Source organism: Pseudorca crassidens, chromosome 1 (genome assembly GCF_039906515.1).
Source record: "Pseudorca crassidens isolate mPseCra1 chromosome 1, mPseCra1.hap1, whole genome shotgun sequence".
In the NCBI taxonomy this organism is placed as follows: domain Eukaryota; kingdom Metazoa; phylum Chordata; class Mammalia; order Artiodactyla; family Delphinidae; genus Pseudorca; species Pseudorca crassidens.
Genome location: NC_090296.1, coordinates 185,552,454 through 185,565,364, shown reverse-complemented (window position 1 = coordinate 185,565,364; position 12,911 = coordinate 185,552,454). Strand labels below are relative to the sequence as shown.

Sequence of the window (12,911 nt, the reverse complement as noted above, 5' to 3'; positions counted from 1 at the left end):
CGGCGGCGGCGCTGGCGCGGCTGCGGAGACATTTCTCCACAGCGCCACACGCGCCACCCTGCTCTCGGCGCGGGCATCGCTCCGGCCCCGCAAGCAGTTCAGCCCAGCCCACCCCACCCCCTGTTATTTCTTTCTTGCCGCCGCCCGCCTCCGCCCGCGGTGCACACGTCCGCGGGCTCCAGCCGAGGAGATCGCCCGGCCGCCGCCCCCCGCTCGGCCCCACGGGCTGCGGCCCAGACTCCGGCGCCGCGGCGCGGAACCTGCGACCGAGTTGGGCTCGCGGAAACAACAGCGCCCGCCCCAGTCTTCCCGCGGCCGCGCCGGCCCCCTTCCCCGCCCGCCAGTGGCCGAGGCGGGGCGCGCGCGGGCAGCCGCTCGCTCCGGGCAGGGGCTCCGCGCGGGGCCGGCCGGCCGGGCCGGGCCTCCGGAGCCCCACGGGCGAGGGTCGGGCTGCGGGCGAGCCCTCGGGCACAGGTAACGGGACGGGCCAGCTCCCGGCGCGGGGCGACCGCGCCCTTTCCCCACGTCCCGAAGCTGGGGTCTTAAGGCAACCCCGAAGATCGCATCCTTTCCCACTACGCTTAACTTTAATCCTGAGAAGAGGCGATCGTTAAAAGTTAACGCCAATCGTGTCTGCGTTTTCAAAGTAATAATTAACAAACTCAAATCCAAACAAACTCTCAGCACTCTTTAGTGGGAACAATTTATTTATTCAGAATATAATACTGTCTGCTTCCTTTTGGAAGACTTGGAAAAGATCAAATATGATCAGTGTACGGATAATACTAAAGATGATTCAAATACTTAGGCAGACTTTCCCTCTTAACCCTTTCACAAGTGTAAAAGAAAAAGTGTCAAAATTGATGAGTGACACAAATCCAAAAGAAAAAATTTGTTCTCCTGAAAAGGAAGACATCCAGCTCGCAGAAACGATGGTTCGGCGGAGGCAAGGCGTTCCTGGTCTTCCTCTAGACCGGGTCAGATAGTTAACTTCCCCAAATTACAACTGAGTTGCTCTTTCCAGGCTTTTCGAAGCATCTTTAAGTTTCCCTACTAAGTCCTGAAGATGTGTATGATGAATCGTTTTTAGGATAAAAACACAAGAAAGAAGTATCCAACTTTGAGAAAGATGCAAGAAAAGAGTCGGGGGACACTTTCTAAACAAGTTTAAAATTCACAAAGATTTTAAACCTTTGACAAACCACTATCAAAAGAAGGTTTTCTTCTAAAATATAAAAGATGTAAAAAATTAAAAGAAGGTCAATAGAAAGTTTTCCTCTAAAATATCTCATCTTCAAATGGGCTGCTTGCCCTCAGATGTGAGATATAGTTTCTAACTGAATCCTCTGAACAGGCGAAGTATATCAAAATTAAAATTTCTCAAGTTATCTAACAAAGATTATGCTGTATTCACATCTTTTAAAAGTTTAAAGTTTGATTAATGGTTACATTAAAACGACTCTGCAGGAGATCCCTTTTGAAAAATTCAATCTCATCAAAATTTCAAGCAATGACCTTCATTTTTTTAAGTGGTAAGAAATAAATTCGTTGTCATGTCCATTAATCAATGTAATTTTTAATTTCCCCAGTCTTACACTGGCAATATAAACAGTTTTAGAATTTTTGTATACTTGCTCCTTTATAAAAAGTCATTTACAACTACTGTTTAAAAATCATGTTTTGAGAGTTTAATTCAATTTCTGAAAGCAAAGAAGACATTTTCAAAGCCAAGCTCTTCCTTTTGCTTTGTCCTATTGGCTCACACTTATCACAAATAGAAGGAATTTACACTCAACACTACACAAGTTTATTTTAATTGGAGGGAACAGCAAATGCAGACCAATTCTGTTAGTAACATCGTAATTTCAAAAGCGAAGCCTACGTTAAAATATTGCTTTTGAAGCCCCCTCACCATTAAATCCTTAACCAACCTTCATTATCTACTGACAGATGGTTAATTTTCTTTTGAACTTTACATAGGCATAATTCTCAATTAAAAATCTGTAAAAAGGTAGGCATATTCACAGATCCTAATACTGTACCTGTAATTGTTCCATGTTGCAACTAAAACTAATCTCTGGGTGGGATCGGGAATCAGTGTTCTAGGGAAGAAAAAAATGCTGTTTATTTAAATCAAGGAAATTTTAAATTTCATTACACATTTAATTTTTAGACAGGGCTTATGTATAAATACCTCTACATTTAAGGTCACCAAATATGCAGGTCTGTACATCTTATCAAGTTGATTGGTCTAAAACAACACAACACATTGATTTCAGTCTTTAACTCTTATTTTTTTAAAAAAGTTCCCTAAGTTCCCCTAGAAAACAGTTTGTTAAACTTTACCTTTATCTGATATTCCAAATGCCAAGAAACATCAGTTATATGAGGGAAAGATCTGCCTATACTGAAAGATACAATGATAATTTTGTACATAATAGGTACAGGAAAACTTTTAGTATTTATCTTCACCAACAATGGTGTCTATCACCTCCCCACCACACACACTATTTTAATCCATTCTGAATTTAAAACATTGTTAAACTTTATTTTCAAGTTCTGAAGAGTAAAGAGCATTTTAAAAATTATCTCCATAAGCTTTATCTTTAAAAACATTAGCTTAACTGCAATTGTTTCACTTGCCCTTTAGCCCCTTTTCTTTTGGTCTAGATCCCGTTTTTTTGTCCTGTTTTGTTTCACACCAACACTCTCCATTCATACCTGCAAGTAAAAAGTAGCTCAGCTTGACACCTTATACAGGACCTACCTTCCCAGTAGGATTTCTAGGGAATTCCTATTATTCTGGGAGGAAAAAAAAGAAAGAAAATATGTCTTTGCAAACAGAGTAGAAGAAAAATAGTAATTGTTAATTTTTAAAAATTTAAGTAAGTAACCTGATATTCCGTGCAAAACAATTCTATTCTCTCGCTGTCAAATTTACAGTCTTCTAGATAAGTGCTAAAGAAAAAAAAAAGCCTAAGTTTAGTCTCCATTTTAAAAACTGAAATTGGAATCATAAAGGTACTATTTGAAAACAAATGGATATTTAAATAAATCCTGTACCTTAGAGTTGATTTGTCAGCTCTTTGCTTTCCAGCCTCCAGTATGTAAGTTGCAGCTGCTGCATGACAATGTTTTAAAACCACTGGATCGATATGTTTCAAGTCTGGGTGATCTAAAATAAATTAATTGCCAGTGATGCCTGTGACAATAAATTCTTTATAGTCCTGTTTCTAAAAAGGGATTTTAATTTGGGTAAAGAACCCTCTCTAACAAGATAACAAGAAGAATTCAACTATAAGGACTGGAAATTATAAGTAAATGAGATGTGCAACATGGTCAATGGCAAAACAATAAAGATCACACATCAATAATTATGCAATTACCTGGTCAAATTACCTTCTTTTACTTTACCTTAATACTCTTATTTTTTAAAAAACATAGTCCTAGAGTAAAATATACAGTGGTCACTCTAAAGCTGGAGTAAATTCCGAGGAAAATAAGAAGATAAATATTTTATATGGTGTAAATTTAAGAATGAATAAACTTTCCTTCTAAAGATTAATTTTATGCTAACTGGCTCCATGGACATTAACACATGGAGGTGGGGGAGAGGGAACGAGTTCAGAATATAAAATACAATTTTCAAAATATTTTCAGGTTTCGACAGCCATCCTTTCTTTTTTTTTTTTTTTGAGATTAACCAGGTGGCGGTTACTATTTTCGTTTAAAGAACTTCCACTTTCATACTTTTTGTACACGTGTTTAGCTCGTGAAACTACAGGAAAAAAATTTGAATTGTTGAGATATTTATATTTAAGAAAATCATGTAATAGCGATCTGTCTTAAAATATGCCTCCATCCATACTGACACCGCACTCCGCAATCACTGACCCGACCACTTATAAGAGACTCGCCTCCTGATAACTAGTGCAGAACAAAACATTATGCACCATATTTTAAGGGTCTAGGCGTGGAACCTGTGCAAAACATATTGAACTAGAGTGTTGGAATGATCAGAGGATCTTGAGGTATTCTCTAAGATGAAAAATGTCAACACTATTTGACGTAGTAATTACTTTGGAAGCAGACCCTTTAAAACCTTCGTCAACCTAGCACTGAAAGCTTGAATTGCAGGGAGCTGCCCTGATGAAGTCCAAGTGTCAAACAGCCTTTGCCCCAGACCAGGCTGAAAACCTTAGATGTTTAGGCCACAAACAAGACTTGAACACCGGCTTTACAAAGGAACAAAGAGCCTGGGAGGGGAAATCAGGCCAGGAACGTGTAGCTGGCTGTGTGCAGGTGCCAACTGGGGAGAGAACAATGCTCAGGGTCCGATGTGGGTTCTGGCAGAGCCACATCCCCACACTCCGTCCGGAGCGAAGGGCAAACCCCGGAGACTTCCTCTTCCCGGGGCTTTCCCCTTCTCGCTCCATCTCGCTCCTCTTCTCCGAGCGCCCCTCCACCCAGGCCGATCCAGCTCAGAGCCCAGCGGCTTACCTAACACGGCCTCGTCCGCCTGGGCGTCCAGCAGGCTCTGGAAAGCCGCCCGGAGGAGAAGCGTGAAGGCGTTGGAGTCGAAGGAGCCGGGATCGGCCAGCATCTGGAAGCCTTTCTGCACATACTCCGAGAGCTCCATTGTGAGCGCGCCGTGACCTTCGACACGCGCACCACGTGACACGCGCCGCGCGCTCAGCTGATGCGGCCGCGCGCGCACGCGGCTGGGGCGGCGGCGGCGGCGGCGCGGGCTGCGGGCCTCCCAACCCGTGGGCTCCCCGCCGGCCTCCCGGGCCGCTCCCCGGCCCGCGACCCCGGCCACCCGCCAGCCGCCGCCGCCGCCGCCGCCGCTTCCGTCCAGTCCTTCCTTCTGCGCCCGCCGCTAGGGCCGCCGCGCCTTAGCGCGAGGGGCGGCCCGGGCTCTTTGTGGACGCGCTCGGCGCTTTCTCTGCTCTCGGCGCTCACCTAGGACTGTCACCGGCTCCTGCGGGGCCCGCGGGAGCGCTCCCGAAAGACCCCTCGGGAGGTGGTGATGGTGACGGGATCCCGGCCCCCACCGGCCCCGAGAACTACGCCTTCCCCACTCCTCGCTCAGCGCGAAAGCCTGCGGGAAGCTCCAATCGGAGGCAACTGGTTGGTTTTTGGTTGGGGGCTTTTTTTTAACTCAACAGCTTAACCCCCCAAGCACTGCCCTTCTGTGAATGAGACTGTAGACGTCTAATTATAATTCTTGCTTATTTTTCCTCTTTCATTGTCATTCCTGGAATACGGCAATTGATTCCTTCCTGCGTGGTGTGTGTGTGTGTGTGTGTGTGTGTGTGTGTGTACACATGTATACATATAGTGCGCGTGTGTAGGTGCTGTACTTCGACAGTTAAGGGATTAATGTCTTATTCACGAACATATTGGACAGAATTATTAAAAATTTTAGATGCAGCTACAAATAAACACCTTTCAAAAGCAAACTGATAAAAATTTTGTGCTACTGTGCTCACAGCATCTATGGGTCCTGTTTTAATTAGTCAAGCTATCATATTTTTATCAAATAGTTATCTTAGTAAAATGGCAAAACTAAAAACTATTTACTAAAAACTTAGTAAATAGTTAAGAATGGCAAAATCTTTATCAGAAGTGAATACCCATCATTTTAAAGGTTCAAATATTGTATAAAGTTTAACTTCCCCTTTATAGTTATACGAATTTGTAGAACAAGAGTGATTCTTAAAACAAAACAAAAAACTGCATCAAAGTAGATTATGCATTTTTTGATCAAAAGAATTTAAAAAGGAAACTCAAAGTGCAGTTCTTTCCGGTTGGAGGGGCGGAATAAAGAACGAGAAAGATGTTTTAGTCTTTCAAATAATGCCTCTTAGGAGGCATTATTTGAAACAGACTCACCATGAAACACTTTTTGAGGCATAATTTAGGTGTTTATTTGAAAAAAAAGTTTCTAACGAATACAGTCAACATTTAACCTTGCACCAATGCATAAAGAACACCTGATTTCACAACAACAGGACGCAAATGGAATAATTTAGCATCAGTAAAGATTGAGTACCTACTCAAGTTCTCCTTTGAAGGCTTTGAAAGGCATGTGAACTAGCTCTCCACTTCGGTGAGCATATAGGAGCAGTGAAGGATTTGAAAGTCTCCCTAGAGTCTTTATGAAACAAACACCTATTAATCATGTTCATCTTTTCTTCCCATCTCTCATTTTCTTTCTAAACTCCTTGTTTCTCCTCAGTAGTAAAACGTCAGTTGAAAAATGTCCAGATATCTGATTTGCATAAGGGATATTTTACAGGGCAGAGTTGTGTAAAAGTTAAACAATATTAACAACACCCAAGCTCATTACATCTGTTACATATTTTATGACCTTGCATGATATTGATTGTTAATACTCTAATAGAATTTGAGTTGATAACTGTAATCATACTCAATTTAGTGTCAAAAAGGAAAGCAATAATGCTTGAGCATAGATTTTTAAATGCTGTTTTAAAAGAGGAAAGTAATTCAATTAAATGTGACTTCCTGGGTGTAAAAGTTAGGAAATTCACAAGAATTGTTTCTGTAATAGCTGTCATGTTACTCTCCTGTACATATGTAAGTCCTTTCTCTTACAAGGCATTTGTCGTCTTCTACCTAAATGTGTTTATGTGTTAGGCCCAAGTGATGGGTATATTTCCAGCTCACACAAAAATTTTCACCATAATGTTTTCTGATACTAGAAAAACTGAATTTTTCTCCTGTAGCTACATTTATTTCAACTCCATTTGTAGGAGGCACAGGATTAAGTATTTGTTTAAATGTAGATAATACATGTATTTCTTTGACAAGTAAGCCATTGAAATACATTGAAGTATAATTATTAAAAGGCATGATTACACAGATGTAGACTCTGTTGCAGCAATAAAATCAATATATTCTATATTATTAGAAAAACTAGGTATGAAAACATTCTGAAACTATGGGGGAAAAACTATTAAAAATTTTTGCTTTGATCACTGAAAACAGCATTGGAACTTTCACTAGACTTAATACAATTCTGCAGCCTTAAAGCCAATCGACTAAATTTGCCCTGAAAGAGCCTTTTAAAATAACAATTATGTGCAGCTGAAAACAGCAAAATAGATGTTCAATGATCTTCGTGTTAATAATGTATTTTTCCTTTTAAACTGCAAATTTAAGATAGATAATGCTGCTAAATTTGTTTTTGAGAATGTACAAATTATTCAAAGGATGAGAAAGTATTTTTAAATGTTTTTAGAATGTTTTAAAATACATTGTATCCTTTGAGCTGGTTAGTTAACTTTTTCTTTTTTAGAAAACAATTTAATATTGGCCTCTGCACCATGAGTACAATTTAAATGTGCTGGGGCATTTACAGGATCTATGTGGTCAGCTTTTCCCAAAGGCCTCATTGGTATATTTGTTGGTTGCAATTGTTTTTATTTCTAGTATTTATTTTTTAGACTGTATAAGTACTTTTGCTTTTGTGCCGAGGAAGCTGAGGGAAAGTATTACTTTAGATTGAAGAGTTCCTTGAATACCCATGGGGAGGAAAAAAAAAAAAGCCAATATGCTTAAATGCCCATGCATCCAAAAGTTTTTACTGGCATACATACTATGTTCTTGCGGGGTTCTATTCCACCCCTGCACGTGGAATACCTGCTCACTTTCCAGAAAGAAGAAAGTTTAAAATGCTTAAATATTACCTAGACACACGAAACATCTTCTCTCTGCCCCCTCACAGGGATTCTTTGGTGGTTAGTGATCTTAAAGCCTTGAGATAAATATTAATAAAAATAGAATTTATTATTTTAAAGCTACTTTAACCACAAATGGACACTTGGGAGGAATGCTTAACTGAGTTAACATACGGTATTTGAAAGTATAGGTCAAAACTATTTCAGTGAAGTTTATAAAATCTATACACATTCTTTTATTAAATATCTTAACTTGGCAAGGCATAGATTGGGTCTTGGAATTTGAATGGTCAAGTTTTTGCACATTTATGACTACAGAGTTCAGTGGTTTCAAATTGAGTCTTGTGTCACATGTTTTCAAAAGACCACATCAAGCATTCAGAGGGAACAACAAAGGTTTAATTTTCAAATTAAGCATTTAGTCCAATCTCTAATAATTTATAAATGGTCATTGCTACAGTAATTAATATAGGCAAATACAACCTTTTCCCTCCCTTATTCATATAGCCTATCTTGTATATGAGGATTTTTTGATAAAACTCAAATTTATTTCAATGGAGCTAGTGCCTTAATATGTGAGAAAAAGTGAAATGCTAGTCACATTAAAGAAGTTGGAACCATAAGAATGAAAATCAATGATACAATGTTCTCTAAAGTACTACAAAATTCATGCTTATGGTTTTGCACAAGCGTTTTGAATTTTTCCCCCAAAACTTTTATTCAAGACATTTAGACTAATTAGCACAACTTCTATTTAAGTAGTAGTTTCATCATTTAGTACTATTTTTTAAATTTCATTTTTCAGATAGTTGCATCAGGAAAATATCAAATATAAAACTTCAAAATGTGGTATATGATAAATATTTCAAATCTAAGTTGTAACAGGTTAATTATCATGCTACTAAGAAACTGAGTTTCTTAAAAAGATAAATATCAAAGCATTTCCTTTGAAATTAAGAAACTATAATTTTGTCAAACTTTGCAAATAGGAAATTCTATAGTCAGGATGTTTAAAAAGGAGAATACTCTTGAATTTTTAAAGTGAGATTTGGGAGCTATCATCAAGAGTGTCCTGCCTTGATTTTGTTAGCTACTTGAGTCAGAATGAAATAATTCTGTAATATTAAAAGAATGTACATAAGTATCAAATGATAATTTTTAATATTAAATCTTTGTATCTAAGCAGTCTATGGGTTTGAAAGGATTTTCTACATATTGGAAAAGTCAGGTCTGCTCTTCAGGGCTTCCTTTAGGAAGTTTGATCCCTTATTTTGAAGCCAAGCAACTAATGTCACATGGGAATATCTGAGTAGTACTGACTAAAATTGTGAAGTCTTCAGCTAGGAAGAAATGACGAATTGGTTTCTTAAAAGGAAATAAAATTTTTAACATGCAGTTTGGCAAGAGATGAAGGCAAATTTTAATTTAAAGGTAAAGAAATTAGAAACAAGGAAGGCAATCATACTCCACAGTATATTTAATGAGAAAAGAACAGGTTGAATTGTGTGTCTTAGAATTTCTCTACATGGACAAATGGAAACTATTTACTTTTAAATTATTACAATGTACTTATCTTTTGTATGGATTATAAAAAGTAAGTTTACTCCTTAAGTCACCAGTGAAGTGATATGAAAATTAGGAGCTGGCCAACCATCCAATAAAGTCTGTCAAATAGAGAATTTAGATAATAAACAGTTTCCCCCTCAACAACAGGTTGGTTTTATTCTCTACTTCACTTATAAAGATCACCGCTTCAATTTCCTACTTCATTGATCTGGGATCAGCCAGAATGACCCATGGGTTAGCTAGAAGAGAATGAAAGTGAAGCATGGACATGTTGAAACAAATTTACTTTGATAAATATATCTGATTAATTCTTCCATATGCATGCAGACTGTCCTTTAAATTGTTATTTTACATTTTTAGAGAGAGAGGGAGAGAGAGAGATTGAATATTTTTTGAAGGAAGGAAGGAAAGGAGGGAGGGAGGGAGAAAAGTTTTTCCCTTCCAGAGAAGAAATGTTACAGAAAACTTATTTACTGTTTATTTTCTCTGACACAGTCCATTACACCAAGATTCTCTTAGCTCCACTGAATTTAACTAAGCCTCACAGTCATGCTCAAAATGGACCAGAAGATCATCTGTCATGTCCAGAACCTAACCAGTTTTAACATGGCTTACATTTAGACTATAACAACAGAAAATATCTAAGAGATTCCCTTCCTTTTTGGTCCTGGTTTTGGACTTTATTCTAACACTGTATTTTCTCATACCTTAGAAACTGAAGTTTTGACCAGATCCATGAATTCCAACAACAACAACAAAAAGGAACAAATGGGCCTAGTCAATGGAATATTATTGTCTAAAGCCAACATTTTTTAAAAGTTTGTATTTTGAGAGCATGCTTTTTATATATTAAAATTTGAAATTTAAGTAATGTATAAGTATTCATATTTATTTTGTTTAAAGGAGTATAATTTAAAAAAAGAGGAAACAAAAAATAAAAGTATTTTATATACTAAACTCAGGTAACAATAATCTATACTTGCTTATAAAATGAAAGATTTGACCATCATTTATCAAATGAATTATTTCAGAAGAGAAGTTATATATATAAGAATGCATGATCTGAATTAAATACATTGCCAACACTAAAGAAACTATACAAAATGTGCTTTTAACTCATTTAAAGTAAACATTTAAACCAAAATTAATATATTAAGAGAGATTACTTTGTAAAGAAAGGCTTAGGTGAAAGTTTTAATATTTTGAAACACATGATATTTTAGATAATACTGGTTAAGAATTTAACATTTTAATTATGGTTGTTTTGAATGGTGTTTTCAAGAGAGTACATATTTTTATGTCCCTTGTCAAAATAAAACATAGACTTGAAACAATTTTATGCAAAGTTCAGTCTAACAATACTTTAAAAAAATCCTTAGAATAATTGTGTTCAATTCTCTCACATATTTTTTGCATATATAGAACTATTCAGAAAATACTTTATTAATTTATTTTTAATTAAAGTATAATTGACTTACAATATTATATTAGTTTCAGGTGTACAGCATAGTGATTCGATATTTTTATACATTATAAAATGATCACCATGATAACTCTTGTTACCATCTGTCCCCATACAAAGTTATTACAATATTATTGACTATATTTCCTATGCTGTACCTTACATCCTGGTGATTCGTTTATTTTATAACTGGCAGTTTGTATCTCTTAATCTCCCTCACCTGTTGCATTCATCCCCCTACAACCCCCTCGCCTCTGGTAAGAAAATAAATCGTTTATACATAACTGATTTTTACACCATGGTAAATGCTCAGAAAGTAATTTTCTAGACTGTTGTGAAAACGAGTGCCTATGAAATAGATGAAAATTTCCATTTTTTTCTCCCTAAGTGTTTGATTGTTTTCATTAAGTTTAAAACATAAATAACCACAGTTGTTCTAACTCTTTCAAGTGTAATTTTCAAAATTACATTCCTTTTTGTAAGCATTCTAATCTGTACTTTATGGAAAGGAATGGGGAGCAAGATTTATAAAATCATTTTAATGTCATAAAATACCAAGAAAATAATGACTGGCAACAGGGTGAAAGGGAGAGTTGTATTAATATGGGCAATTTAGTCCATGTTATTAGAAACTTGGACTTGAGTTACTAGTATCTGGGTAATTACTCAACTTTTTATTTTGTGCTAAAGTAAATAGTCCTGGATCATTTGGAGCAACAGTATTCTAAATCAAAATTAATCAGATAATTGGCAACTTTTATTTGACTTGCAGTGCTCTATAAATTATAGACCGAGAAATGAGGAGAAATTTGGTAAAGAATAATAATGTAGATGGTAATACATGGCCAAATGAGGCCTAAGGAAACTCTGAATTTTTATATGCTTTTCTTAAAATCTGAAGGTGACAGAAGATTTTTAGTGAGGCCCAACTACAATATATAGGTGAGTAGTAGAGAGTTAAGAAAACTTGTTTTTTTAAAAATAGTAATTGAATTAAAATATTTGTGAATTGAAAGGAAGAATTGTTTTATAAGACCAGTGGTGTCAATAAAGAGATACATATTTTGTTTTATAAATTTCTATAGAGAATATTCACTCTACAAAGGACTCTTTCCTTCAACAGTGTAAAATGGAAATATTGATTTTACATTTGCCAATTATAATAGAAGGAAAATAATATTCTACTATGTATGTTGTGGTTTTGAAGGTTGCCTTAATTTTGTAACAAGGTGGACATTAATAAAAATCTAAAGTTCAGAGGCTTGTGAGATATTTTAACCAATGATTAATGTGTTTTTAGAAACCTAAAAGCATTTTCAAACTAATACTTTTTTATTCATTTAAATTTCATTTTGCTTTTATTCTGTTTCTAAAAGTTGCTCTGATCAATATTTGTCTGTAGAGACTATGACATTCTATGATGACTAATGTTCAAGTTGAGTCATAATGATAGTCTGTTATATTAAAATCAAGAGTGACTATAGGAAAATAGTCATTTTGCAAGCAAACATCCTGTCAAGTAATGGCCAGGGTAGCAGGGAGCATATGTCATAAAGTAACAGACTTAAACCTTTAGCTATGCCTTAAGTATCTGTCCATTGACATAAATGGCATAAAGACAATCTAATTGTGTTTGTCTTAAGCTTTTTTTCTTAGCTGCCCTTTATTTTATTAAAGTTTTAGAAAATAGTGTAAAGAGAAAGACTTGGTTAGATTTGAACACACTCGACATAATTCCTAAGATGATAAAGAAAAAGAAAACCTTTCACTGAGATGTTATCAGAATCTCAGACATAGTTTTACATTATGCAAAAAGTTTAAATAATCATTTGATCATTCCAGCTAAATACAATAATTGAAGAGTAGATAATGCTACTTTGTGTATTAGAATAATATCGTGCCATTCTTTGAATGAAAATAGTTGTTACTCTTTTTTTTTCCTTTAGGATATCTGAATAATTATATGAATAATATTTTGGAAATGTAAGAGTTTAAATGGAAAATTTAGGATTAGAATTTATCTCCAGTTTCAAGTGGAATGTCAATTTTTCAAATAATATACTTGATTAGGATAAAAAGATTTATTGAAAAGGAATAAAAAAAATCTTTTGTGGAGTACTTATCCAGAGATATATTCTGGATAAATAGGGAGATTTTCATAACTCTGCTTTAAAAGTTTA

General features: G+C 36.3%; 1 protein-coding gene and 1 long non-coding RNA gene across 2 annotated transcripts; one reads left to right on the top strand and one right to left on the bottom strand.

The window, feature by feature from the left end:
* Positions 1-689: 689 nt before the first annotated feature.
* Positions 690-4,680, bottom strand: COMMD3 (COMM domain containing 3). Its single transcript, XM_067702994.1, has 8 exons — positions 4,501-4,680; positions 3,064-3,175; positions 2,895-2,958; positions 2,768-2,802; positions 2,347-2,407; positions 2,195-2,251; positions 2,043-2,102; positions 690-1,060 (listed from the first exon to the last, which is right to left on the bottom strand). The coding sequence occupies exons 1-8, from the start codon at positions 4,637-4,639 to the stop codon at positions 1,001-1,003; spliced, it is 588 nt and encodes a 195-aa protein (XP_067559095.1). The 5' UTR covers positions 4,640-4,680; the 3' UTR covers positions 690-1,000.
* Positions 4,681-4,741: 61 nt separating this feature from the next.
* LOC137205137 (uncharacterized) lies at positions 4,742-10,278 on the top strand. Its single transcript, XR_010934005.1, has 2 exons — positions 4,742-5,130; positions 9,982-10,278. It is a non-coding gene; the product is annotated as an uncharacterized lncRNA (long non-coding RNA).
* Positions 10,279-12,911: the final 2,633 nt, after the last annotated feature.

Coding starts and splice junctions, on each gene's coding strand:
- COMMD3 (XM_067702994.1), bottom strand. CDS start 4,639: ATGGAGCTCTCGGAGTATGTGCAGAAAGGCTTCCAGATGCTGGCCGAT. Junction 3,176..4,500: donor GGCGGACGAGGCCGTGTTAG/GTAAGCCGCTGG, acceptor AATTTATTTTAG/ATCACCCAGACTTGAAACAT. Junction 2,252..2,346: donor ATTTGGAATATCAGATAAAG/GTAAAGTTTAAC, acceptor GTGTTGTTTTAG/ACCAATCAACTTGATAAGAT.